At 39.8% G+C, this 25,205-nt stretch overlaps 1 protein-coding gene across 1 annotated transcript in view; it reads left to right on the forward strand.

The window, feature by feature from the left end:
* LOC104084154 (homeobox protein Meis2) overlaps nt 1-25,205 on the forward strand; it is a gene marked incomplete at its 5' end in the record, with an annotated part of 106,150 nt that overhangs the window by 35,842 nt on the left and 45,103 nt on the right. Inside the window, one exon of the mRNA XM_009587890.1 lies at nt 11,290-11,435. Within this exon, the coding sequence (XP_009586185.1) occupies nt 11,290-11,435 (146 nt within the window). The remainder of the gene's footprint in view (nt 1-11,289; nt 11,436-25,205) is intronic.

Genomic DNA, 25,205 nt, shown 5'->3' on the forward strand with positions numbered 1-25,205 from the left:
TTTCCCTAGGAAGAGCTCAGGGACACAAACCAGTCTGGGAAGACTGTAGGCACTGCATATTTGTCTTTTGCAACACTTTCTGCTACAATTAAATGAAATTACAGGCTTATGAACAGAAAAGCAAAGCATCAGGTGTCAGAGTGGGGGTCTGTGCTTTTTAGTTTTGTGCTGTGAACTTCTAGGCAAATAGTGTTATAACAAGCCAGTGCCCTGTGGTTTTGCTATTTTTATGCTTCCTTATTTTCTAAATCAAATTAACGGAAACCTTTGTCAAACACTCTTCCCCATGTTTCTATGAAATTATGCATTGCTCTGTCAGTTCTTTTGATCGCTTAAAGCAGATCCAAAGCATCCTATGGGATAGTTTAGGTGCAGAGAGAGGAGAAGGCCATGGCCTTCCCTTCTTTTTTGTTTGTTTGTTTGTTTTATGACATTATCCAGTTACTGGAAACAATCCATTAAAACTGTTAGACGGGAGAAAATAAGTTGCTTGAAAGCCTTTCTGATATCATAAAGATCTCTTTTTGGTTCTTTTTGTCAACTAGTTGAAATTTTCTGAGCAGAATTCACATGCCTGTATGCTTGCTGCTTCTTCCAGTTTGAGGCATTTGGATATTCTTAACTGTATCTTCCCTCACGGCTGAAGCCAGACTCTAAGAAACTAGCAGGGACTAACTAGGGGCTTCGGCTCTCAAATGCTTGCTCTTATAATCTGTCTACTGAACCTGAAAGACAAAACGTTTCAGGTCTTTCCAGTAACCACTTTTAAGCATACAATATATGTAGCAGATGAGGTACAGATGGTTTACACTTTACCTTTACAAGGCTTCTTGGAGGAAAAGACTCTTGAAAAATGTTACCCTGAAAGTAAATACGGGCAGATCCAACGCACGCGGTTGTTGGCTGGAACATGATTCACCAGTAGAAGCAAGCACCGGATCAAGCCCTTTGTTGTGAGCACCAAATAGCATACCACTTATAAACAGTATTAGTTATGTTTCCAAATACCTAGCACACTATATTTAAAGTATGGGCTTTAACTTAAACCTACAACAGCAGACTGTCAGTGTTCCCACGTAACCCTTCACATTCTGGCATTTTCCAGACTGCCAGCCAAATGAACACTTTAGGAGGAGGTGCATATATATGTCCGCAGCACCCACCGAGTTAATCCACCCTACTGTGCATAGGTGTTGGAGCTCTTATGGTATGTAAGACTTGGCAAGTTTGGAGTTGTTTTGTATTTTTTTATTTTTTCTGGGCTATGCATTCACAGCAAGCATCTTTTTTGATGCTGCTCAGGTGTTTGTGAATGCATATCGAGACCATGCTCTTATTTGTGTTTTATGTAACATACACATTTGTGTACATTTTATCACCTGGAAAAGCTTTTATGGTTCATTTTGACATTTTGCTATTAAATTTTTTTTTTTTTTTTTTAAAGCATTCAGCCATCCTCCATTTTTTTTAAATACATCTCAAAATAGACTAACGTGTGTTTTGGACTTGTGGCCTGACAAATGTCCTTTTTAATAACTGAAGCTTTTAACTTAGTATCTCTCAGGAATAAATGTCTGTTACATTTCTAGTCCTAACTTTTTTCTTTTGAAATGATGAAAAAAATCCTATGAATGTGTACTTGTATGCAATATTTCAGCTGGCACTTTTTTAATAGCTAAATAACCCTGAAAAGAGAGGTTTCTAATGTGGACAGTACGTGGACTTTTGCTGAATTAGTGGGCATCATTTTAAGGGATGTCTCCTGAACAAGCACTTGTGTCCAACAGCATGTTGTCTAAGGGGACAGCAAGACATTAAAATATCACAGTTTATAAGTTTGTAACAGCTGTAAGGAAAATTGAGATGCTCTGATGGCTATTTTCCTTTTCAAAAAAAGCCATTTTTATTCTTGAAGAAACGACATTAATGGTTTAATGAAGAAGAACAGTACAGGATGTTAGCAATCATCTACTTTAAGTTCTCCACATTCTATATGCTATATACAAACAACTGCAAAATGTTAAAGGTTAAATATTGATGAGATAGATACTATGGAACTTAATTACTTAACTTCAACTGCAGGTAGAATTTTAATTGAACTTGGCTATTTTGCCCACATTTGATATTATTCTAATGACAAAAATACCAGGATAGCAAATAAGAAATGGTACTTAAAATAAAATATAGCTTTTTAGTGTGTACTAACTTTGGTACAGTTGACTGAGGAAACTAAAAACACTATCCCACTTACACCAACAGGGATAGAGAACTAAAAAAAGAAACTGGTCTCTTAAAGAAGATGTGCTTTAGGCAAAAAAAAAAAAAAAAGTTTTTTGTCTCCTGATTTCTTTAATGAGTTGTTATTGTTGTCTCAGCTGTAGCCAAAGTCTGCAGCTGGTGTTCTTAACAGAATTACTACAAGAATGCTAAAAATATTTCTCTAAAAATATATAAAAAAGCAATTTAAAAAGAACTCCATTTAGACTGCAGCACAAGGGCATTTTGTGTGACAGTGTTTAGTAGGATGAAAAATTTAAACAGAATAACAGCTATTTACATTCACACTGCAAAGTAATTACCGAAGCAGACAAAATACTTAAACCTAATTTAACAATGCTTTTCTTCCGCCTGGGTGCCAAAACCTGGGAGTAAACTTCCCAACTTGTGCTGAGGTGGGGAGGGGGGGCGGGACTGAAGTTAAAACCATGTAGAAACAAGTGCATTGAACACTTTCTCGGTGACATACAAAGTGAGTTTCACTTTTAAACAGAGGAGCATGATAAATTAGCATAAACCCCAAGTTTTAACGAGTATATCTCCTCTGGAATTGTGCAGTGCTTGCAATTCGGTGTGAACAAGACAAGGATCTGGTCTTACACTCCTTACTCAGGCAAACTGCCACTGACATTAATGATAATTTTGCTTGAATAGAACAAAGTGCTTGATGGCAGTTATGCCAGCATGAGGGGTGCGAGATTAGGATAAACCTGCAAAAAAGTACAACTTCAAATGGCTGTACCTTTGACTTCTCAAGCTAGCGTTTCCTCCAACTACAAGGATCTTAATTATAACATTTGCTGGTTCAAAGATTAACATTTAGCATTCTGGGAAAGACTTTCTGGACTTTAGTAACCTGATCAGTAAGGTCTCCTTTTGGTCTCTGCCTCTTTCTGGTTCTTTGTATTGCAGGGGAGATGATAGTATCTGGCACATTCCTTGGATGACTTGAAGATAGCAGCCTTCTGTGTTTGGGGCTGAAAGATTGTGAACTCTGTGTTAGCAGAAATGCCACACAGGGGAGGTGAATAGAACATTAAAGAAGCTTTAGCTTTAGGTACTGCAGCGCAAGCAGAGTTGAATTTGAGAGCTGGGACTTAAGTGGACATTTGTCCCTGCTTTCTTCCTTAATAAAATCAGAGTGTTAACTGTGGATAAGGGCATTTGAGAGATCACTAAAAATGAATCATTGAGTGCCCAGAAGAGCTTTATTATGATATACTATGGAGAGCTTTAGAATATACCATGTACTTTTTACGTGCTTATTGGATGCATGTATGAGTTACTATTACAGAAGTAAATTGTTTTGTTCTTTGCTACAGAAACAAAATTATTCACCAAATTAAGACGACAAAATAAAACTCACCAAAAACCGGATCTGTGGGGTCCTTTCTGGCCCTGTGTTCCCATCTAATTTTCTTTTGCCCCATGAAAGGCTATTGAGTGAAAAAACCACAAGCTCCAACCAGCAACGTTTGTTGTGCTTGTGTGTTCGTAATCCATTTTGAAAAAACCTGACACAAATACTAAATTTGGAAAAAATCTCAGTGCAGAAATCCTGACTGACCAAACTGAGTTAAAAACAAAACCCAAAAAACTAGATTTAAAAAATCCCCAGACTGATATCAGGTTCCAGGACTGAGTCCTTGTAGGTAGAGCCAAGAGACATCACTTGGTTAAGTTTGTTTGTCCCAGTAGCAATTAGATGGAAGGAGTTATTCTGCTCCTGAAGTTCCGCATGGATGTTGCTGCTGCCCAGTTAACCAGTGTGAAAATACCATGGAAAATAAATTATTAAACTATACTGTTATTACTAACTTGCCAGCTCCAGAGAAACAAATGCAGCCACATTTACATATGTGTCCATCTGTCTGTTTTTACACTTTATGTCTTCAGCCAGTGGGTGAAATTGTTTTAATCCAAGCTGCAGTCTGATTTTTTTTCCTTGTTTTTTCTGATGATATTTTTCTGTGTGTGTGTTATTTGTAGATGGACACGCATATTCTTGACAGTAGCTAGTTCTTAATTGTCCTTTTAAGTAACCTAATCTATCTGGCCACGGTAGTTTTAACTGGAGTAAGCAGCAGAGTTCTCCATGGATAATTTTCGTTAGTTAGCAGATTGTTACCATCTCAATGTTGCTGAAATCCCTAATCTCAGGTCAGCGTGAAGCTGCAGTGGTTACAATCCTGTTGCCTGATGCAGTGTGAATGGAAGTGCTTTCTGTCAGAAACATGTGGTCTCTTCAGTGGAGAGCCTGCGTAAATCCTGTGTAAATAGAGGGAGGCTAACAAAGGATGAGCCCCTGCAGCTCAGAGCATTTGGAGCCATTTGGAGGCTGAATTTGCTAAATGCTGCTTATACCGCCTGAAAAGTTGAAGAGAAAGGAGCATAAAATCCCTTCTTTTTTCTCTTTCTGCTCCTACCCTGGGGGGAGGGTGTTAAGGGCCAGGGAAGCCTGAGGTAAGCCTATGAAGACTGTTTTTTCAGTGCTCTTTTGAGTGTGAAAAAGGTGGCATGGGTCACTGTCCCCTCTTTAATGTCGGAAAACCCACACAGTTAGTAAATGTTGCATGTAAACTAAAGCATTTCATCCCTTCTCCTGCACTCCACGGCAGTGGGCCATGAACTAGTCACTTGAAAATCGCAGAAAAATTTCACTTCAACATGTCCGGACAGTTTAGCACAGCAGGAACGTAAGAGAGATCAGTAATTAGCAGGTTGCTTTACTGTTCCCCTTGTCTGCATTGGAACACTTTTTTCACCTGATGTGAAAAAATGTTGGATTATAATGAATGAACCACAAACCTACTGGCTGTATAAAAGAGCTTAAAATTTAAACTGGTGTTTATTAGTTTTCTTTAAAAAGCTAGAAAAATATGTTGTTGGCTTTTGAATATAATCTCTAAGAATTCTCGATTCACTTCACAAATAAACACGAGCTTTAAACACAGACAATTAAGGGCACAAATAACCCAGTTTTTTTCTTATTTTTGGACAGGAAAATAATAAAAGGGGAAATGTGAAACATTACAGTTCTGCAAATAATTTTGAAAGATCTGAATCACCAATTTTATAGCATGCATGGTATAACAATAATATAGCTGGAATGTTGTTCCTACCTTCCAGTAAATAATAAAATATTTGTAAATGCCTTTTTGAAAATAAGATAAATTAGTGATTATAGGAAGGCACCTATCCAGAAATAGGAAATGAACAATTTTTATTCTGTCTCTTGTTGTAAATACACTTTAGATACCAGATACCATGCAACTCTTTAAGCCTCTAACACATATTGCCAGGTGGCAATGGGGACTTGCTCCTGACTGACAAACTATGCTAAAATGTGTAGACTGAGTAGAACAGCTTTGTAGGTAAGGTCTGATAGCGGCTTAAGTTCTCTTCCTTTTCTTCCTATTTAAATTCACAGTAGTTATTAATACCCAGATTGTGTGAAATTTGTCATGTCATCTTTATAGTATCAGCCCAGTTGAATTGCTGGGTTACATTCTGGAAAGGAAAAGATCTTCAAAAAGAACGGCAGAGAGGCAGCCAGCTCTTCATCTCCTCCCTGCTGCTGGAAGGGCAAAAGAGTAACATCTTCCATAGTAAGAGAGCTGGTAGTGCTGTATGTCTGAAGTCTTCCTGTTCCCTCTAGTGCACCAGTGTCCAACCTTTCTCTCTCTCCAAGATGCTCACTGAAACATATGACATAGGACCATGAGACGTGTCTGGTGTCCCAGAGACACAAAAGGGGGAGGGAATGCAGGGGGCTGATTACAGCAGCTCACTTGAGGACACCCCACTCCAGGACAGGACAAGTGGTGGCTGAGCGTGCAGGTCAACCTAGGATGCCTGTGTCAGGCCTAAACAGCTTCTGATGGCAGCTTTCCTCTTGCAGTCAATTCAGCAAAAACAGCACACGTGCTGTCAGAGCACTGCTGACGAGCACAGCTCTAAGCTGGGATGCCCACTTGAACTGTTTGTGGTTTTCAAAGTCCCAGGTTTGCCACCCGTAACCTATCCTAACTCAGTTCCCCTAGGCAGTAAGATGCAGTAGATAAGTATTGCTTCTGTGGTATGAGGAGACTAAGCCAACTTCCATGAACAGTGATTGTTAAGAGGAGGAGAAAAAAAACCCCACAGCCAGCACTTCATTCAAAGAGCTGTGATCTGCTGAAGCTGTAAGGTTGAAAGTCTGATGATCTTAACAGGGTGGAATGGAGATAAGGAGTTCTCCTGAAAGGTCTTTAATTCTGGAGCTGACCTTCCCTCTCTATTAGTCCTCCCTACAGCACAGACTGTCTTATCTTCAAAACGTATTCAAACACCTCTCTCCAGCTTTTTGGCAGTGGTAATTAACCAGATTTTTAAGATTTTTCTCTGGTGGTGCTGTGGATCATATTACTACGTTGAACATCCTTATTAATAATGGTTTACAATACTTATGTATCCAGACAGACACATTATAAGTACAAACAAATAATTGCAAATTGTGAATATAAGCTGCTGCTGATTCTCCTCTTTGTTTTGCATTTATATCTACATATTCTACTCCATCGAAATACTGGACTGAAAGATTGTAGAGTAGTTTACTCAAGATCAACACAGTGCACTGCACCTTTCCTTTTCAGAATCTTTCAACTTGGTTTTCATATTGCTTGCACTATTTTTAGAAAAATGGTGAAGTGTCTTGTCTTCTCCCACCTTAGATACCCCTGCTCTTCTCTCTTTTCCTTTAGCATGACAAACCATAACGCTGTAAGGGACCTCTCATGGTGAAGAAACTCAAACACTGGGTCCTGAAATGTATTTTTCCAGAAATCAATCTTCTTACTGCTCTGCTTGTTATGATGGTAATAGAAACTATTTCTGGAGTTTGAATCTGGGCTGTTACCAGGCTTCTGTGCTTTGGCCTGACTGGGTTCTCCTTTTTAGTTATCATTTTGCATAGATTGGGAGTCTATTATTCATTCTGTTCACAAATGGTGAAAAGACTAGATGAGCAGCTTCTAAGCAGCACTCGCTTCATCTCTTGCTGGGTCTTTACTCTGTGAGGAACACAAATAAGGACTGAGATAATACTGATAGTGTGGAGGACTGTCAAAGAGTACTTCATTGATACAATAAGGTTGGACTAGCTGGACTCTCTTTCCCAAAGAGTCCTTAGCTGTATGAACATTGGGGTCAGCAAGCTAATCTGTCCAAGGAAATCAGTTTGCAGCAAGTTGTTTGAAATTATGGTGCAATGGAAACCCCGCTCTAACTACTTATTGAGTATTTTTTAAAGAAGAGGTAGTCTGCTTTCAATGCAAAATAATTTATCTTGTGGGAAGAAACCCTCAGCACATGCTAAAAGTGTCTGCACACAGAGCTAGCGTGGAAGCCTTACTTCCTGCTGTGTAAAGAAGACTTGCATCTTCAGCCTCCTCCACAAACCCCTCCCCTGGAAGAGAAGGTCTCTAAGGAACCCTGTGTGGGTCACTTTGCAAAGTTTCTAGTAAATTCTCTCCATCTTTTATAGGGATTATTGAGACTATTATACAGAGCATTGACATAATCTTAAATAAGATGGGTAATATGCCTCATTCTCTACTGGCTTGAACCCTGCATAATCATTGACATCTCCACAAAGAGAGTGCCACTTAAGAGTTCTCCACTTTCCTGGAACTGTGATAGAGTTTTGCAATCACTTGTACTGTTTGCACAAGAATAAAGGAGTGAACAGTGTGCAAAGCAGGAGAAAGTCACACTTCTTTTTTTTTTTCTGCTGTGTGAACAAAAGTGTCAGTGGGCCAAAATCTAGACTTAATTTCCCCACTAGAAAATTGGGATAACTATGTTTATATAATTGCAATTTCCATACAAGTTAGGACTTGACTCTACTCTTCTTACAAATTACCATACAAATCAGGATATGAACAGTTCACATAAGTAGAATCACTTGTAATGATGGTTTAAATGATCTAAATTTGGATTCCTTCATACAGCAGTTAAAAGTATACTCAATCCAGTCTTCAACAGAGTGACTTTCATGTCTGTTCATTTTATTTCACTTTTGATAATGTCTTTTTCTTCATTTAAAGTAACTCATGTTTATTTGGATACAGCAAACTAGGATCAGTCCCTCCATATCCAAAAAGTAAATCATTCCATCTTGGAAAAGTCAGTTATGGGCTACTTCTATGATTTCTTGCCACTAGAAACCGTACCCCACTAATGTGAGCGGTTGTAGTGCTATTAAAGATATAACAGTACAGCTTAACAGGATCGGGCCTGTAGTTCACCAGGAGCAACAAATCTTGCTGTATTCATCTTCTGAGGTCATTTGGAGGTAGGATATTTGGATTTCCTTTCATGAGGTTATGGAAGAGATCAGGGAAGCACTGACTCTTACCGTTTCAACCGCTGGTTGAGGTGGGAAGGCAGTGGAAGCTTTAGCTGAACTTTCATCTCCTGGGCTGCTATTAGCTTTTTAAAACAAGGATATTAACAGCCTCTCCGAATGGTCTAAACACTGATTTAGCACGTAGATGACTCCTGCTGAGGATGCTCACAAACAGGAGGTATGTATTTGCAGGGAAACAGGAATTTGTCCGTACAGAGAGTGCACCGGTGCTTCTGCGGTGCGAAAGGATCGTTCAGAGCCTAAGGTTTACAGCTCCATGCATCCTGTGCATACACACACAGCTTTTACATAAAGAGACAAAGATATCTTTATCTGCACGACAGATAGACAAACAGACTGACTGACTTCAAACTTGCACTTTCAGTAGGGATTTTTTCCCCCCATCTCCGGGTACTGCTTTTCAAAATTGCCTGAGGCTACAGTACAGCACCTCAGATCCCCAAGGCCCATTGCCTGGCTCCTAATAGCCACTCTCCATCTGTGTCACATGAACAGCTGATGAGATAGCTCCAGTGTCTGTATTTTGGAGAGCATATCCACCCAGGTTAAAATGCTGGGGTTGCCAAGGAGCAGTCAGAAGCCATTAGTGTTTGTGAGAATTTGCCTTGCAGCGGTTCCTTGACACAGTGGAAAGTGTGTGTGTGTGTGTGCGTGCGTGCGCACGGGCGCGCGAATGTGTGTGTGTGAGAGAGAGAGGGGTAGGGTGGAATATATGGGGGGGAGAGAGCAACGGAAAGGAGTGCTTTCTAAATAACCAACATCTTGCAAAAGTGAACAGTTGGTTACAGCGTTTAGGGCTTCCATAATCTCTTCGATTAGTTTGCTGTGATTCCACTCTCCTTTCTCTATCGTTAGAAGAAACAAACAAAAAAGAAAAGGAGCATGAGAAAGAGAGCAGCGACTTCAGGGTCTTGCTCTGGTGTTTGGGCAGATGGAAAGGAGCTGCTCTGCCTCGGGGCAGGGTGGTTGTAATGAAGTGGCCTGTCAGTCTGTAAATAGTGAGGGTCATCTCTTCCATGTGATGGAGGGTATCACATTGCAGTGAAAATGGAAATGTCAATAAAATTAATCTGCCAGCTCTTTGCTGTGGCTTTTTCTGTCTCTCTGGTCCAAAAGGGTTGGTTTTTCAGAGGGGAGGCAGTGGAAGAAGGGTGATCTGGCACGGGAGGGAAGATGGAGCTGAAATGCAAGTTTTGAAGCAAATGAACTGTATGTAGCAGCAACGTATTTCGTTTAGTAGCACTACAGAGCTAGACAAGGCTATAGGAATTAGCTCGTGAATCTATAGCATTCCTCAGGAAGCTATGGAGCGTCTAGCTCAGGCTACATTGAGCACAGAGTTTATTGTTTTAGGCTTTCTTGGACAAGGTTTTTACTTAGCATGGGATTTATGGCATTTACTGCTAATGAATGTCTATTCTTAAATTACAAAAACCACCGTCTCAGCACAATTCCCAGATGTCCTTCCAGGACCTCGGCTTCTTAAACACCAGCAGGGAGCATAAACTCTCCACTTCTCTGTTTTCCTCTTTCGTGTGGCTCCGGGCTAATGATGTGTAAGGAAAACACAGCAATCTATAAAGTCTCCGTGCTGTCCCAGTATTCTTCATTTATTTTGCATTTGATTATGCCACAAGTCGGATCTTGTTTCTTTCCTTTTTTTAAAGTTATTAGTTCAAATATTAATGTAGGAATATGGCATATATTGCTGCTCTTGATTGATGCCTTCCCAAAAACAGGAAGACGTGCTCGTATGAATTTTAAGAAAGTAGGGGTCCTGCAATGCCTTGCCAGAAGAGTTTTTCAGATACATAATTTAGATGCCCTCCAGGCAGGCTTTCAAGGCATTTTTGCTGGAGGGCAAAAAAAAATAACTATGACTGTTAAAAGTAAATGATTTTTGCTAATGCACAATTAATGCCAGGGAAAAGCACAGAAGAGAAAGATGTTGATGGAAAGTTCTGATTAAGTGAGAGCTCTACCTTGATGTGCATCTTTTTTTTTTTAATGATAATAGTCACTGATGCAGAGATGTAGAAGTTTTCATGTCATGCAAATGCTATATGCAGGGTCATACTAGGTGTACGTGTTCGTGCGTGCGTATGTATGTGTGTTGGGAGGTGATGGTTACGGGGAGGGGCTCATCTGACAGTGTGTTATGTGCACTGAACGGTGACATGGTTACTGCCACCTCCGCAGAGGGCCTCGAATATATAGACTACAGAACATTTAACTTGATTACTTATAGTACGTATTCAGAATGGTTGTAGGGATGCATTTACAGTGAATGGGTTTTCTTGTGGCAGGTTTTCCCACATTGAATCCCATAATTGACAAAGAGCTATTGCACTATGTCAAGCACACGATTATAATTGAATTAATGATATATGCATGTGTGAAACGCAAAATTAGTGTTTGCAGAGACATGGTTTCTAATTTTTACATATTTGTATCAGCACTCATATATAATGAGAAACTCTATGTGCCTGATCTAGCAAATCAAAATAAAACTGTGGTAGTGTTTCGGTAGTTAATGATACTTTTTGGCTTCTGTATTTTGCTCATTAAATGTCTCCTCCTTCCTGTTTTTGTCTTTGTTGTAGGAGATGGTTTAGACAACAGTGTAGCCTCACCTGGCACAGGGGATGACGATGACCCGGACAAGGACAAAAAACGTCAGAAGAAAAGAGGCATTTTCCCCAAAGTAGCAACAAATATCATGAGAGCGTGGCTTTTCCAGCATCTCACAGTAAGTGGTGCCCAAAACGAAAATAGATTTCTATTCATGTGCCTAATGAGGTTTATTCATCATTATTAGAAATCAATTGTCCCCATAATTTTTGGACCATTATTAGGGCTCAATTATTGTTGCTTTTTTTTTTTTCTTCTAGATTTTTTTTCTTGGCTCTTGGAATCATGACAAATCTGAAAGAAACCTCTCTCTCTATATATGTATATATATACACACATACATGCCTATAGAGAGAGAAAGAGAGAGAGAGTACAAAGCCTTAGCATGGAATAGCACTTACATATAAAGTAACCATTTTTCGCTTTGAACTATTCAAAATGTTCCTAAGGATAAAAAAAGGGGTTTCTTGCTTTAGCATATATAAAGCTCTGCCTTCTGGATTCTTTATTGCTGGCCTCTGTTTACACAACTTCATAGGTATGTGGTGGAAGAGACAACCCCAGTCTGTGTGTGCTGACATACACTGTGGATGTTAGAGAAGTCTAAGCAGCAGCTTGCAAACTTCTCATTGTTACTTTTTGTGAGAAATATAGAAGGCTTACAGGTTTCCTAATTCTTCAGTTGTGTAACAGAGACAATAAGCACCTTTTTAGCTTCTCTTCAAGTCCATTATGTTAAAAGCTAGCCATATTCACATTTGGGGGAGAGAGATTAAATATGTGAAAAAGCAATGCTTTCCATGGGCTATCTTTATCCTTCTGCTTGCAATTGGTTTTATGTGTTGGTGTTCTGTTGACTATTATAGCTTCACTTAGGCATCAAAACACAGTTCTACAGAAAACCTAGTAACATTCTTTGTAGTTTACTTCATGAGAGAAACAAGGGAAACTGGTAAAATTATCAATTGATTTTCCTCTTCCTCTCACTGTAAAATTGTTTCTCACTTGATAAGGCTTAAAATGCTAACTGTTATTAACTACCTCTTCTTCCACCAAAGTTTTATAAATTTCCACGGTAGCTGATGTTGGTTACAGTGTAATGATTTCAGGACAAGGCACCCGATTTATTTATGATAGGGACTATCGAACTGCTCTGCTAGCAGCACAGCTAAAGGGGGGAGCGATAGATCCACATTTCTAAACCATCATTTTGATGTAAGGACATTAGTAGCAAACTAAGGTGCATTGATCTGGCCTGTGGGGTCAGGATTAGCTGGAATAGCCAGTGCCTCTGCTGGAGTAGTGGTTATTCCTGCCTCCCAGCTATGGCCATTTCAAAGGTCAGGTGCCCTGTACCCACTTGGCTCAGAGGAATTAGACAGAACATGAGTCTCTGGGCTGATTACTTAACCAAAGACAAAATAATGAGTCCTAAGCAAATACTGACTAATTGAAAGGGCTGTAAATCCATTACATATTGGTCAGGGATAATCAGGAGTATTTAATCACTTTTATCTATTCAGGAGCACTGAAGCTGCAACAGCAAAGCCCTGAACCTTGCCATGTGCTTATTATTCTCATCATTATCAAAATTACTTCACAGCTGTTCTTTGCTACATCACCTCAGCTGGAGATTTACTAACCTGTAAAATGTTTTTAATTTGGAAGTCGAGTGAGTGTGAGTGGAGGGTTTTTCATTTAGCTGTAGGGTATCTTTATAGGAGGAGTAGTACAGGCAGACAGCAAAAAGCAGGGCCACAAATAAACCAGTTTGTTTTGTACACGTCTCCATGTTAACTCCATTTCCTCTTATGAAATTTGTGATATCTTGTTTTTTTCTCCCTGCCTTCCTTTCTCACATACTCCTTGAAAGCATTCGACATACGCTTATTAAACAGTCAACTGCCTCTCGCTTCTCTTGAGGAAAGTCCTCCTGGTTTTTTGAAATCCCTTTTCCTTGTTTCCATCCTCTCTCTCCTGACCCTCTCCATCTTGCATGAATTGAGTAAATTTGCCATCACTGGTGAGGATGGCCTCGCAAAAATCAAATTAAATGAACACAAAAAAGCCCCAAACCTTTTACCTTCCAAGCTTTAATGAGTTTGCAGGTGTTGAAAGATTTACTGTGCTGTAACTCTCAGACCTGCAAACTGATAATGGAGACCCCTGACCAGTGCAATGTAAATTCAGAAAGATTTTTGCCATAAACACATGCAGGGAACGAAGAGAACTTCTTTCTTTTAAAGATCTCGCACTTTTTCTCAAATTAGCTTGTCCACTGAAAGTGCAAGCTGGCTGAGCCAGAACAGGGGAATCTGTGATGTACAATTTTATTGTTTCAAGTAAATATCTTTACAATGGTGGTCCATGATTCAATGTACATTCCTTCATTACCACTCTAACCTTATTTCAAATTGGTTTGTTCCTCCTTTGTGCTGTATGACCTGTTCTTGTATTACAATAATCCCCTGATGTACCCTTTTTTCTTTCTCTTTTTTTTTTTTTTTTAAAGAAACTAATTGAATTATCTCATTATTTTAATTTGTTAAGCAAATGTATTTTACATCTCAGGATGTGTTCTTAAAGAAGGAGCTGCTTAGGCTTTGCCCCCTGAATGGGCCATTGGTACATTTTGACATTCATGCATTCATTAAGGAGAGGAACATAAAAGAGCTCTGGTTGTATTTTTTTTTCAAACACCCAACCAGCATGGAGCAACTTTTCCATAAGCCACAGGGGTCTCCCTACATATGTTCTCAACTGCAAGCCATTGTCACCTATTCTGAATACCTCAAAAGGACAAATAAAATACTAAAGGCCAACTGTAGCAATTGTTAGCTGTTAGTCTCAATATGACAAAAATCATTAACCTCTGGTTTCCCTGGAAGGAGAGGCAGTGGCAGTCCATCTCTTATGGTCTGGATTAAACTTAAAATTCCTTTAGACTGCCAAATTCAAAGAGAGTAACTCAGTTCTGACTAATTGTATTTACTTATGATTTTAAATAAATCGCTATTTTTTTCCTTTATTCAATCAGTTTGCAAACTCCTAAGGTAGCCGATTTTAAAAATTGAATTGCCTAAGTGGCTTTTTTGAAGAGACAGGCACTTGAACTCTGATGTAGGATGAATGTATCTGACAGGCTGTGTCTTTCAAAACAATTTCTAACCCCTATCACAGCTTCCATTTTGCAGTAACTTTAATTATATTTGAAATAGGATACACATGCATGTTTTTATTGTTGGAAATCAAATGCAAGGAGTAGGAGCTTCTGTCATGTTCTCGTTCACTTACTGAGCTCTGTCTTACATTTGGAATTACAACAGTACCGGAAGATGAAAGATCTGAGGATGAATTGGTTGGAAATGTGTATGCTTTTTCTGGATAATATCCAGTGTTTAAGAAAGTAGAGGAAATCCTAGTCTGGTAGTATAAGCTTTTCAATAGTACATAAAGATTACGACATCAGAAAGGTAAACCTGACATTAAGGCTGTTTTTATTTGAGTTCAAAGGTGGTTAAAGAAAAGAAACAGCAAGAAATCTGACCCAAGTCGAGAGTTTATTCATAGCTTTGGAAGACTCTTTTTCCTCTATGCCAAGGAGTCCTTAGTACACTCAATTAGCCTCTCAGACATCTCTGCTTTCCTCCCTCAAGTGCTCCCCTATTTGCCCTGCAAAGAACATATTTGATCATGAAGTGAAAACAGGAAGTGCTCAAATGTATAGACACCTCTAGCTTACACCAAGGTTGAGATGAGGATTTCTTACCAGCAGCTATACAGTGCTGGCCCCCCTCCTCCCATGCCCTTATTAAGGATGGAGGACCTTTAAAATGTATGCACATAATCAGAAGAGAGCAAAGTTATAAAGGAAGTAATTATACTGTTCTATGGACTTGTACCTCTGGTAGTTCATCCCTTTCTGCAGCATAGTGTATCAAGGACTACACTTTTGCGACATCCAACGTTTTTTTCCCCTTCTTTTTCAGAGCTGGTAGAACAGAGACACTTACCTGGAGTGATGCCCTTTGTTAAAATTCTATTTTGGTTGTTTCTTTTATTACAGTCTGTAAGAAGATGTGTATCTTAACTAAAAGTACCAGATATACCAATGCTAGCCTGCAAACTAAACCTTTCTTATGACAGTGCCAGATTCCCAGCTGATGGTATTTGGGATGGCTCCCCTGAAGTCAGTGGAGTCAAACTGGTTTTTTTTGCTTTTTTTGCTAGCTGAAGTTCTGTCGCCTACCATTTGTTCGAACAGTGTCGTTTTAGCCTGATTTCCACAATCTCCTAGCTGAAGATCTTGCTCTTTACACAGTCTCTTGTAGAGTAGATTTTTGGTTTCATCTGCTTCGGTGTCAGACGAGAGTAAGTTCTGCTGGAATGTGTTAAAATGAACTAGCCACAGCCTTTGTACTTACCTGAATTAATTTTCTTAACTTGCCCTATTCAGGTGGTCAGATTGGATAATATGAATAGTCTTACCGAAACAGATTTTTTTTTGTTGTTGTTGTATTTATGTGTGTGTATCTCAGAATATAATGTATCTCTATCATATTTTGATTAATGGCTTACCAAGCCTTTTATACAGGGCAGCTATTTTATTTATTCATTAGATTTGATTCTAGAGATGAATGTCATCAACCAAAGCCAATCTTGGAGCAAGCTTTCAAAACAGTTGAAACCATCCCACCTTCATAAATATCTCCTCCCATATCGTGATTTTAGGAATAATACCTAAAGGCGGGTTAGGAACATAGCTGCTATTGCACTCCACACTGAACAGCTTACTTTCATATCAAACAGTAGAAGAACGGCTTTCCTCAGAGTCCTGATCCAGGAGAAGCATTCTTCATGTTGCTGTTTTTGCTGTACTTTAAAAAAACAAAAACTAAACCGAAAATACAACAGACCAGTTAAAATGGTGACAAGAAGGCTGGGAGACTCAAGAAAATATAGGAATGTGAAGACATTCTGATGAATTTTAGTGCTTGTGTTGGACCGCATTGTGACATGCTATACACTCCCAGAGTACACCGAGGAGACGGACGATGTCCTCTGATTCTCCTGTAAAATGACCTGCGTCATGGTGGGTTCGCAAGGCTGCTGTTTCCGCTTCAGTGCACCATGTAGTCAGAGAGTTGGACTAAGGTACAACTAAGGTACAGTTTTATTCCAGGTCTGCTTTTTAGGCAGGGCTGACTGTGTGCTGAGTTTGCAGCCAGGTAATAAGTCGCCTGCTGGTGTAGGACAGACCTCTCAGACTATACAAATGCCGCCCAGTTGGAAACATGTCCTGCAAAACAATATTGTGCTCATTTTTCAGCTGGGTAAACTTTGTGAGGAGAGCTTAAATGATTTCACCCTAGTGCTAAAGAAAAATCAGTACCTGAACGTTAAACTCCCATGACCTGTGGTCCTCAAGGTGATGGAAATGTGTGCCTTTGTACCCCAAAGTTGCTCTGGTCGCTGACCAGAAGAGCTGGCAGCTGCCGTTAGCATTTGTTTTTATTGATGGAGGTAGCGTAGCCCTGCCTAATGTCACGGGCATCCCCCTCCTGTCCTGCCTGCCTGCGCTACAGCGTCACCAGCCTGGACAGAATAAAACTGGAAATCTGTCTCAAAATGCCACTTCTGATCCCAGGCCAAAAGGTTTCCTCCTCCGAGTGCTCCTAGTCCTCGGCCACGAAATCAGTCCCAAAGATTTGGTAACAGACCGAACGTTCATATACCTTTTAAACGCCACTCTTTCTTAAAAGAAAAGAGCAGAAATGGGGTGGGGGTGGGGCTTTGTTTGTTTTAAAAATGGAATCTGAGATTAGATCTGACATTTCTACATCCACCCCCTACAGAAGAGGGAACCCGGGGTCATGGGGTGTGTGGGCCTCAAAAGCTAGCTTTGTCTGGGAGTGGTTAATCTAATCATTGTTACATAGACATCTGTTATTTCTTCTGAAAAATTGATGCTTTTGTGACACAATGATCCATCTATTTAGTACAACAGCCTGTGTAATTAAATTAAAAAAAGAATATTTTTGCGGGACCATGTATTATAAAACTGCCATACCTCCTCGTACCAGCGAAAAGGCTGGGGAGAGGGCGAGGGGGAGAGGGAGCGGGAGCGGGAGAGGGGTGCTTTAAGCCCCGCATTGTTTTCTGCTGGCTGGAGGAAAACATCTGTGAATTGTTTGAACTGAACCTTAGCAGGGACTGTCTGAATCTGTGTCATCTCTGTTTAATTTCAGGAAATGATGTCACAGCGCATTAAATAACAATGCTGCGTGATTTATTTTTACTTGTACATGCTGTCCTAAGCATTTCGGTTACATGGCAGTGTTTCCAATTAAGTGCAAGCTTTCGGTTTTAAAAAATATACCCAGTAATGCTTTTTTTTTTGGGGCGTGGGTATGGGGAGGCTGGGTATTTTAGGGGGTCACCAAGGTTCAGGGCTGTCGGAGGGCTCCAGGCCCATTTGTCATGTGCTTATTTGTAGTTGGGACTGGATGTCAGCGCTCTCGTCACCCATGGCAACCTCCAGGACCGTGGGTTTGTTACAATGCCTGTCTGGGGGAGAAAAAAACCTAAATATTCCGAACCGATCCGTCAAAAGACCTATTAGATAGTTATAGCCAGGCCTGCGTACTGTAGCTTCTGCCTCGATCAAACTTTCTGCACTCCCCCTTCTTCTGCAGAAGAATAGAGGACATAAGTCAATTCTGTCTGCCATCTGTCGCCTCTCTCCCCGCTCCTCAAATTAAAGAGACAGTCCGAAATTTAAATAATCGGATACAATCACAGGAAGCCCGCCTGGAAATTATTACATGTGCATTTGGGGTTTTTTTTTTGACTTCTCATTTTATTTTGAAGGGGGGATCTTTATTGTACTTCTTTGGAGATCAAAATATGTTGTATGTTTCAGCTTCAAAAATAGCATTCTGAGAAATACTGGATTTGCAGTGTCACCGAGTTGTTATCATCTAATAAGATTCCAAGTTATATATAGGGTGAAAGTCACACACACGCATACGCACACACCCCAAACAATCCCCGAATTGCGAATCCGGCAAGGGACGAGCAAATGAAACGCACCACCCTTCCCCTCCGGCTCTCCCTTCCCCTTCGGCCCCTTTCCCTCCCTGAATCCCTGGCAAGCTGACGGGCTGCAGCAAAGTCCTTTCACAGTGCTACCAGGACAGTTTAGGCTCTTGAGCCTACCTAATGGTCCTTTTCCAGGCCTATAACAGTTTTTCACACTACCCTGTCTGATGTTAGCTAGTTCTGCTTTACCTTCACCTCTCCTCTTTTTTTTTCACCGCCCTGCCTGTTTTTGCCACCTCCTCCTCCATCAACAGGCAACACAATGTGTCAGGACTGGAGCGAGGTGAATTTCATTCATGTGGCATATGAGGTCAGCTGCTGCCAAACCATCAGATAACGTGGCTAGACGTTACTTCCCAATTTAATATTTTACCTGCCATTTTCAAACAGGGAGTTACTGAGAACAGAGTGTAACGAAAAACATGTGCATGATTTTATTTGAGGCTTGATTAAAAAGCCGCAACTGAGCAAGCTGAACGTGGTCTAGCAAAAGATAGGATCAGCCACCAGTGTTTTCTGGTTGTTATTGTCAGATTACAAAGCTTTGCAGAGTCAGTATAGGAATTAAGTGAAAAGAAAAGAAGGAAGAATACCAAAGTCCAAGTAATGAATTCCTTAAAGTAATTGAAACAAGGAAGTAGTAGTGACAAGAATTCATTTATATAAAGTTGTGGCTTCGAGGCTCGCAAGGTAACAGGGGATTTAACCAAAGCATATGCAAATATAAATAGTGTTTAAACACTCCAGGAACATTGCACTAATAAATGTTGTGCACTGCAGCCTTTGAAAATCAAGATCACAGTCAACTAGAGGTGAGAATTTGAGTATATTCAAGTTCCACTACCTAAACCAGTTGTCATCGGAAAACTCATAGTTCCTCCCTTTCTCTATAGTGTGTGCACATGAGCATGTGTATATATAAAATATATTTTTAGGGAAAAAGCAATTGCTGTTGTTTGTGCGGTGATACTGCCTCTCAGTTTTGCCTCAGGACATGTTTATTTAAGACCTTCCTTTCAAGATCCATGAGCAGAGTAATTGGTTTCAAAGAAGTTTTCTGTAAAATTGGAGTTATACTGTAAAAAAAAAAAAGAGTGTTTCTGCCAACAGTTCCACAACTGCTAAGAAACGGAGATGTCAATTCTTATTGTTGCCTAATGAAGAGAGTCATTTATGGCAGACAATATTACTTGTGGTGTTGTGGAGTTTGCCTCGAGTTAGGATACTTAGAATACCGTGCATTACATATTTTAGAGTTGATTGGCAGCAGTCATTTGTAGTATCCAAAGCAATCATTGGCATCTTTAAAGATTTATTATTGTCTTTAAGCATAATGGCAATACAGTTTTCATGCTTTTACATTTGCTATTTTTATTTTTAACTGCTAGCCCCAAATCTGCCAGAACTAATTTCAGTTGTTTTGTCTGATACTGGATGATAGGTTGTCAACTCACTGTATAATGCCGTAAAGATTTTTTTAAATCTTGGTTTTACCTTTTTATGATGGCAGTTCAAAACATGTATTTTATTTGTAGCAGTTGACTACTTATGTCCATAAAATGTTTAACATCTCATGACATATTCTTACAATCTCAGCACAACGAATCAGAGTAGCCAAGTAAACAGCAGCAATTATTTTAGTTTAGTGTTTAAAAAAAATCTGCATATATTAATTTGTTTAATGCTGTAGAAATTTGGCTCTCATTTGGATCAAGCTTTTATTTGGTTTGAGGTACGTTTCAAAGTGGCAGCTTGATATTCTAAAGTGGATATACTGTGGGAATACTATCTGACTAAACTGAATAGCAATGGGAAAGCTCCTGTTCACTTCTTAATGTATACTAAGTACATAAAAGGAGTAGGTTTTTGTAAGATCATGGCCTAGTGTAGACTACTTTGAAGCTTGTTATGCCAATTAAAAAAAACCCAAAGACGATGTAAGCTGCATTGTTAGTTGATATTCTGTGAACGTACATGGATCTTTATAAAAGCAGTTCTCTTTCCTCCCAGGTAAGGTAAAAAATGGGTTTAATTTCTCTGTGTTCAAATATTTGCAGATAATTCACAGATTAGTGCCTAACAGTGTGTACCTCTCAGTCCTGCTTCCATTAATTCCAGTGGAACTCTGATCCCTTTGACAAAGCTGGACAAGATGAAGCAGTGAAATCATACCGGCAGACAGACAAACAGACATAATTTTGCGTCTTAATAAGTGTTAAACACTGTAGCCACTTTATCCACAAATGATACTTAACCAGTCTTTCAAGGATCCCCTATTTTATGATAGAAAGACTAACTTATTGAGTGCTCAGCTATTTGCGACATTCTCTTGTGGCTGAACCTTCACTACTGTCCCCAGGATGCTTTAGCACAAGTGAGCTCTGGCAGGCGTGGGGACATTGCAGTTCTGTTTCTAGCTGTGACCGTGGCAAGACACCGTGTCTCAGTTTCGCTGTTTAAACAGTATGGCATAATGATGGTGGTTGCTTTTCGGAGTGCTTTTGATATTTACAGATGAAAAACTCTGCGTGAGACCTGTGTCTTATACTTAGCATCAGCTGAATTACAGAGGCCTGCACTTCTGTTGTGGTTTTACCCTGCTGCTGAACTAGCATGACAGTCATGCAATGCTTGTACAAATACTTGAACTTCTGTAGACTTTGAAAGTTCAGGATGATTTTCCCTTTATGAGGGAGCATTTCATATAAAATTAAGAGTGTTACGTTCTTTCTGGTCTACACTGAAGATGACAGCATTGATTGCTGCAAGCTACTTTAGCTCAAGTGGCTCGGGCTTGGGTTATTTTTTTTGTCAGGTCCTTTCCTTGCTGGTGACCTGAAGTGGTGATTATTGCATGTAAAAGGTATCAAATATCTTCCCCAGAAAGCAGCAAGAGAAAGAACCTTGGGCATCAACTGCTGGCCCAGGGGCAAGAGTCAGAATAAAGGGAGTGCAATAGTATTAACAAATGCATCTTTGTACTTCAAGAAGTTACTAGTGGCTATTCCCCTCCTCAACAGCCCAGGGAGTTTCCTGATGTGAAATAAGACTTTGGCAGATTTCCAGCCAGTCCTGATCCTTCTGCTGCCTCTGTTGATTCATCCAGGTGCTTCCCACTTGTGCTTGAATGAAGAAATGGGAAGCAGGAGGGTGACATAGAGTGAAGAATAAGGGACACAAAGGCTACCGCTACGTCCTGGATTCATGTTGGGAAGCTCCCTGCTACTGAGGAGCACATGCAGACAGCTGACAGCTGTTTTGATAGTCCACAAATGGACTATTCAGGGATATAGAATGTGAATAGTGAGAAAGGTCATGATATGTGTGATGACAACAGGAATAACAAGAATTATGTGGTCAGAAAAGTGACGTGTGTATTTGGGGGGAGTCAGCAAAGGAATGGTGCATAGGAATGCTTAGGTGCATAGGAATGGTGGCACCCCTAAATTGCAAGGAAAGTTGGTTACTTTGAGGGATCACTTCAAAATCTAAACGTTTAAAGGGTGCTTTAATTTCAACTATAAAGGGATATTCTGATGATCTCTTTCAGATATAAAGTAGGAAATTAAATGGAAACATGTGAAAACAGGTTAATTGTTGTGAACAACAAAAACGGGGAAGATAATTTACTTCTCCCTTCCACCCTCCTTTACTGTTTTGGCAGACTATTCCAAGAGTTGTGTTACTTGGTCTGTCTCTTCAATTCTGTTTCTTCCAGTTCCACATGGACACTTTACTGCATGAGCCAACATCTCTTAGGAAAGAGAGGTGCTTCCTGAGTTGGTATGAACGTCTCTGTGGATGGTGGGATGAGCTGCAGAGTTTTAGGACAATCCTAAGAAGCCCACATTGTTCCACATAGTATGCCTACTTACATCTCAATTTTAAACGGCCTACTTTGTATGCGTGTGTTGTATGGTGGCCATTATAATGCCAAGCAAACACTTCTCAGACCAGAAAAATCCCGCTACTTAGTGCATACCTACCCTAGGCATTTGCAGACAATTCACTGTTATAATTAATCTTAGCTGTCCTGGCTCTGTGAAACCTGAACTTATATCCCACAATGCTCTTGGATGCAAACAAACTTCAGAGAAAAAAGGCTCTTGCCTCTTTCTCTCTCTTCTTCCCCAAAAGCTGTCCATTTAGAGAGCAATAATGCTTGCAAAGGAGATTAAATCCCACTATGAACCCGTGCAAAAGTATATATGCAGCAGGAAAATAAAATGTCTACAAACAAACAAGACTGTGGTGTTTTGCCAGCATGGGTACGAATAAACGTAACCCTAGAACTGTTAAACTATCCCAAGTTTAGCTCCTGGGATCTGAATCCTACTCAAAGCCCCAGCTGAAAATATATGATACCGCACTCTCCAACTTGGTAATGCTGTAACATGCTCTACTGCCTCCCGAGCAAGCACTGCGGCAAACTTCTTGCTGAGACTGAAAACTCTTTCAAACAAGGCCTGGGGGGGCTCATGAGCTTTCTACTCAGTGCCCTGTAGGCTCACTCTGCGAAAAGGTATCTCGCCTAAAAGAGGCCAAATATCACACAACTGAGCTGGTGGGAAATTCATACTGTTCTAAGCAAAGAAGTCAATAGAGCTGCTGTAGTGAAAGGTAATGTTCAGAGTGAGATCACCGTGTTATGATCTCATGCTGAACATCAGGACTGTTTTTTTTCTTGATGATTATGAAACTAGCCTGAGGCCAGTCTGGTGAGAGTCTAAGAAAGCTATAGAAGAATGTTTGGAGAGCCTGGACTATCAGGGCCCTTATTCCCAAAAAAGTGTAACAGAGGCTGAAAGAAGATGAGAGAAATGAGAGCTGTATTGTTATTTCCAGTGCTCTCCTCATCCATCCCAAATATATAAGATCTAGCCACAGACACAGAATGCACATACTGAATTGGTGAATAAGCACAGGCTACAAAGACAAGGGGAGAAATTACTGAGGGGGAACAAAACGCCTTGCAGGAATAATGGAATTCAACAACCAAAAAAAACCCCAGTCGTTGAGTCTGTAGAACAATCTGTGGAAGTGCCTTTGCTTAGCACTTTTAAAACTAGACTCCAAAAAAACATTTTGAAGAAATACTGCTGAGAAACATCTTGCATTCCTGGGGTTACACTAAAGTAGCGTTGCCTGAAGCATTTCTCATATTTCCACATTTTCGTATTAATGATTAAAAACTGAAAAATATCTTGAAATTAGAGCTGTTTTCAGAAGGAAACCTTCCCAAATTTGGCTTCATTCAAAATTTAAGTTTTTGTTGTATTTGTTTCAACTTTTTAAATGACATTTCATTTGTCTGTCAGTGGAAAAATTATTGCAAAATTAACTTAAAAAGTTAAACTAGAAATGGGCTTGAGACCCAAAATGAAGAATTAAGCTTAAGAGAAATACGCCTTCAGGCATTGGGAGTTTGAGTGGATGCTGAAGGTTAGCCAGGCTTGGGTTCTGTCAGACCAACAAAGGAAGCGAGTTTGTATTGAGGACCTTATGTTAAAAACACCTCCCTTTCAGATATTCAGAGACAGAGACTGTCACGATACGCATGCTTCACAGCATGTGAAGTTTCACAAATATCTGGGGGAAGTATAGGTCTGAAATCAATCCTTACCCAGCTTAGTGTTCCTCAATATTTCTGGCATCTGCTCCAACATTAGCTCTATGAAAAGTCAACCCAAAACACCAAAAGTTGTTTGAGCATTCAAAATCCATATTGTTCTTTAAGGACATGGATCCAATGCAAATTTAATGCAAAATGAGGTTGATTATGGATTTACACAGAAATTTGAATGCTGAAACAGGTGAAAAACATGGCCTTTTCACCTGTTTTTCACTTACAGACTTTTATGGCAATTTGACTCCAGGATTCAAAACAAAACTTGGGCTCTCAGAGAGGCAGAATGACCCCAAGAAAATATTGACTGAGTGCCTGCTGACTCAAACTGCTGAATTTCACGCACGGCTTTCCTCAAAAGCATCAAGAAGAAAGAGACTGTATGTTGAATTTAAAATGAAATTTTGCTTTTGAACATTACTTTATAATAATGTAACTGTGGGGTTCCACGTTTGTCTCAATGACTTCCAGATCAAATAAGCTCAGTTTGCACGGCAGAAAAATGCTTTCTTTTTTCTTTTTTTTTTTTTCTCATTGCCAGAATTACAAATTTAGCCTGGGATCTGAGATGCAAGTTGGATTCTTTCTGGCTAATTTATTGGCAGTCACAAGGATTATACAATAACAGTAATGTTGCAATTACAATAGTAAATCTATGCAATTACAATAATAAATAGACGATGGAGTGGCCAGAATAAAGTCCAGTTTTCTTGCCTATAGCTAGGCTGGCTTTATGAAGAAAAACAGCACAAACTTCTATTATGGTTTGAAGTCAATGGCATTTTTTGTCAGCAGAGAATCAAATGCAATTCAGACACACAGGGACATAAATCTGTTCAGTAAGTCAGTCACTTTTCAGAACACCGCTGCTTAGTTTTGTTAGTATTCTTCTCTTTTTGGGGATTTTTTTCTGTTTGGCTCAACATAGTCCAGTAAGTCAGGCCTGTTAGGAGGATTTTTAAAGAAGGGAAGTGACAGGGCAAAGATCTCTTTTTCTCCCTCTTAATTATCCTTCTCAGGAATGGGCTTGTGTATCTATTTTAAAGATGCCGTTGGCATGAAGTGCCTTTTGTAGGATTTTGATATACAGTTGCGAAGTTACCTGCATGAGAAAAGAGAGCAGGAGCTTTCTGTGGCTGCATGTTGAAATCCTCCTATCTG

Source organism: Fulmarus glacialis, unplaced genomic scaffold, assembly GCF_000690835.1.
Source record: "Fulmarus glacialis isolate BGI_N327 unplaced genomic scaffold, ASM69083v1 scaffold13871, whole genome shotgun sequence".
Taxonomy (NCBI): domain Eukaryota; kingdom Metazoa; phylum Chordata; class Aves; order Procellariiformes; family Procellariidae; genus Fulmarus; species Fulmarus glacialis.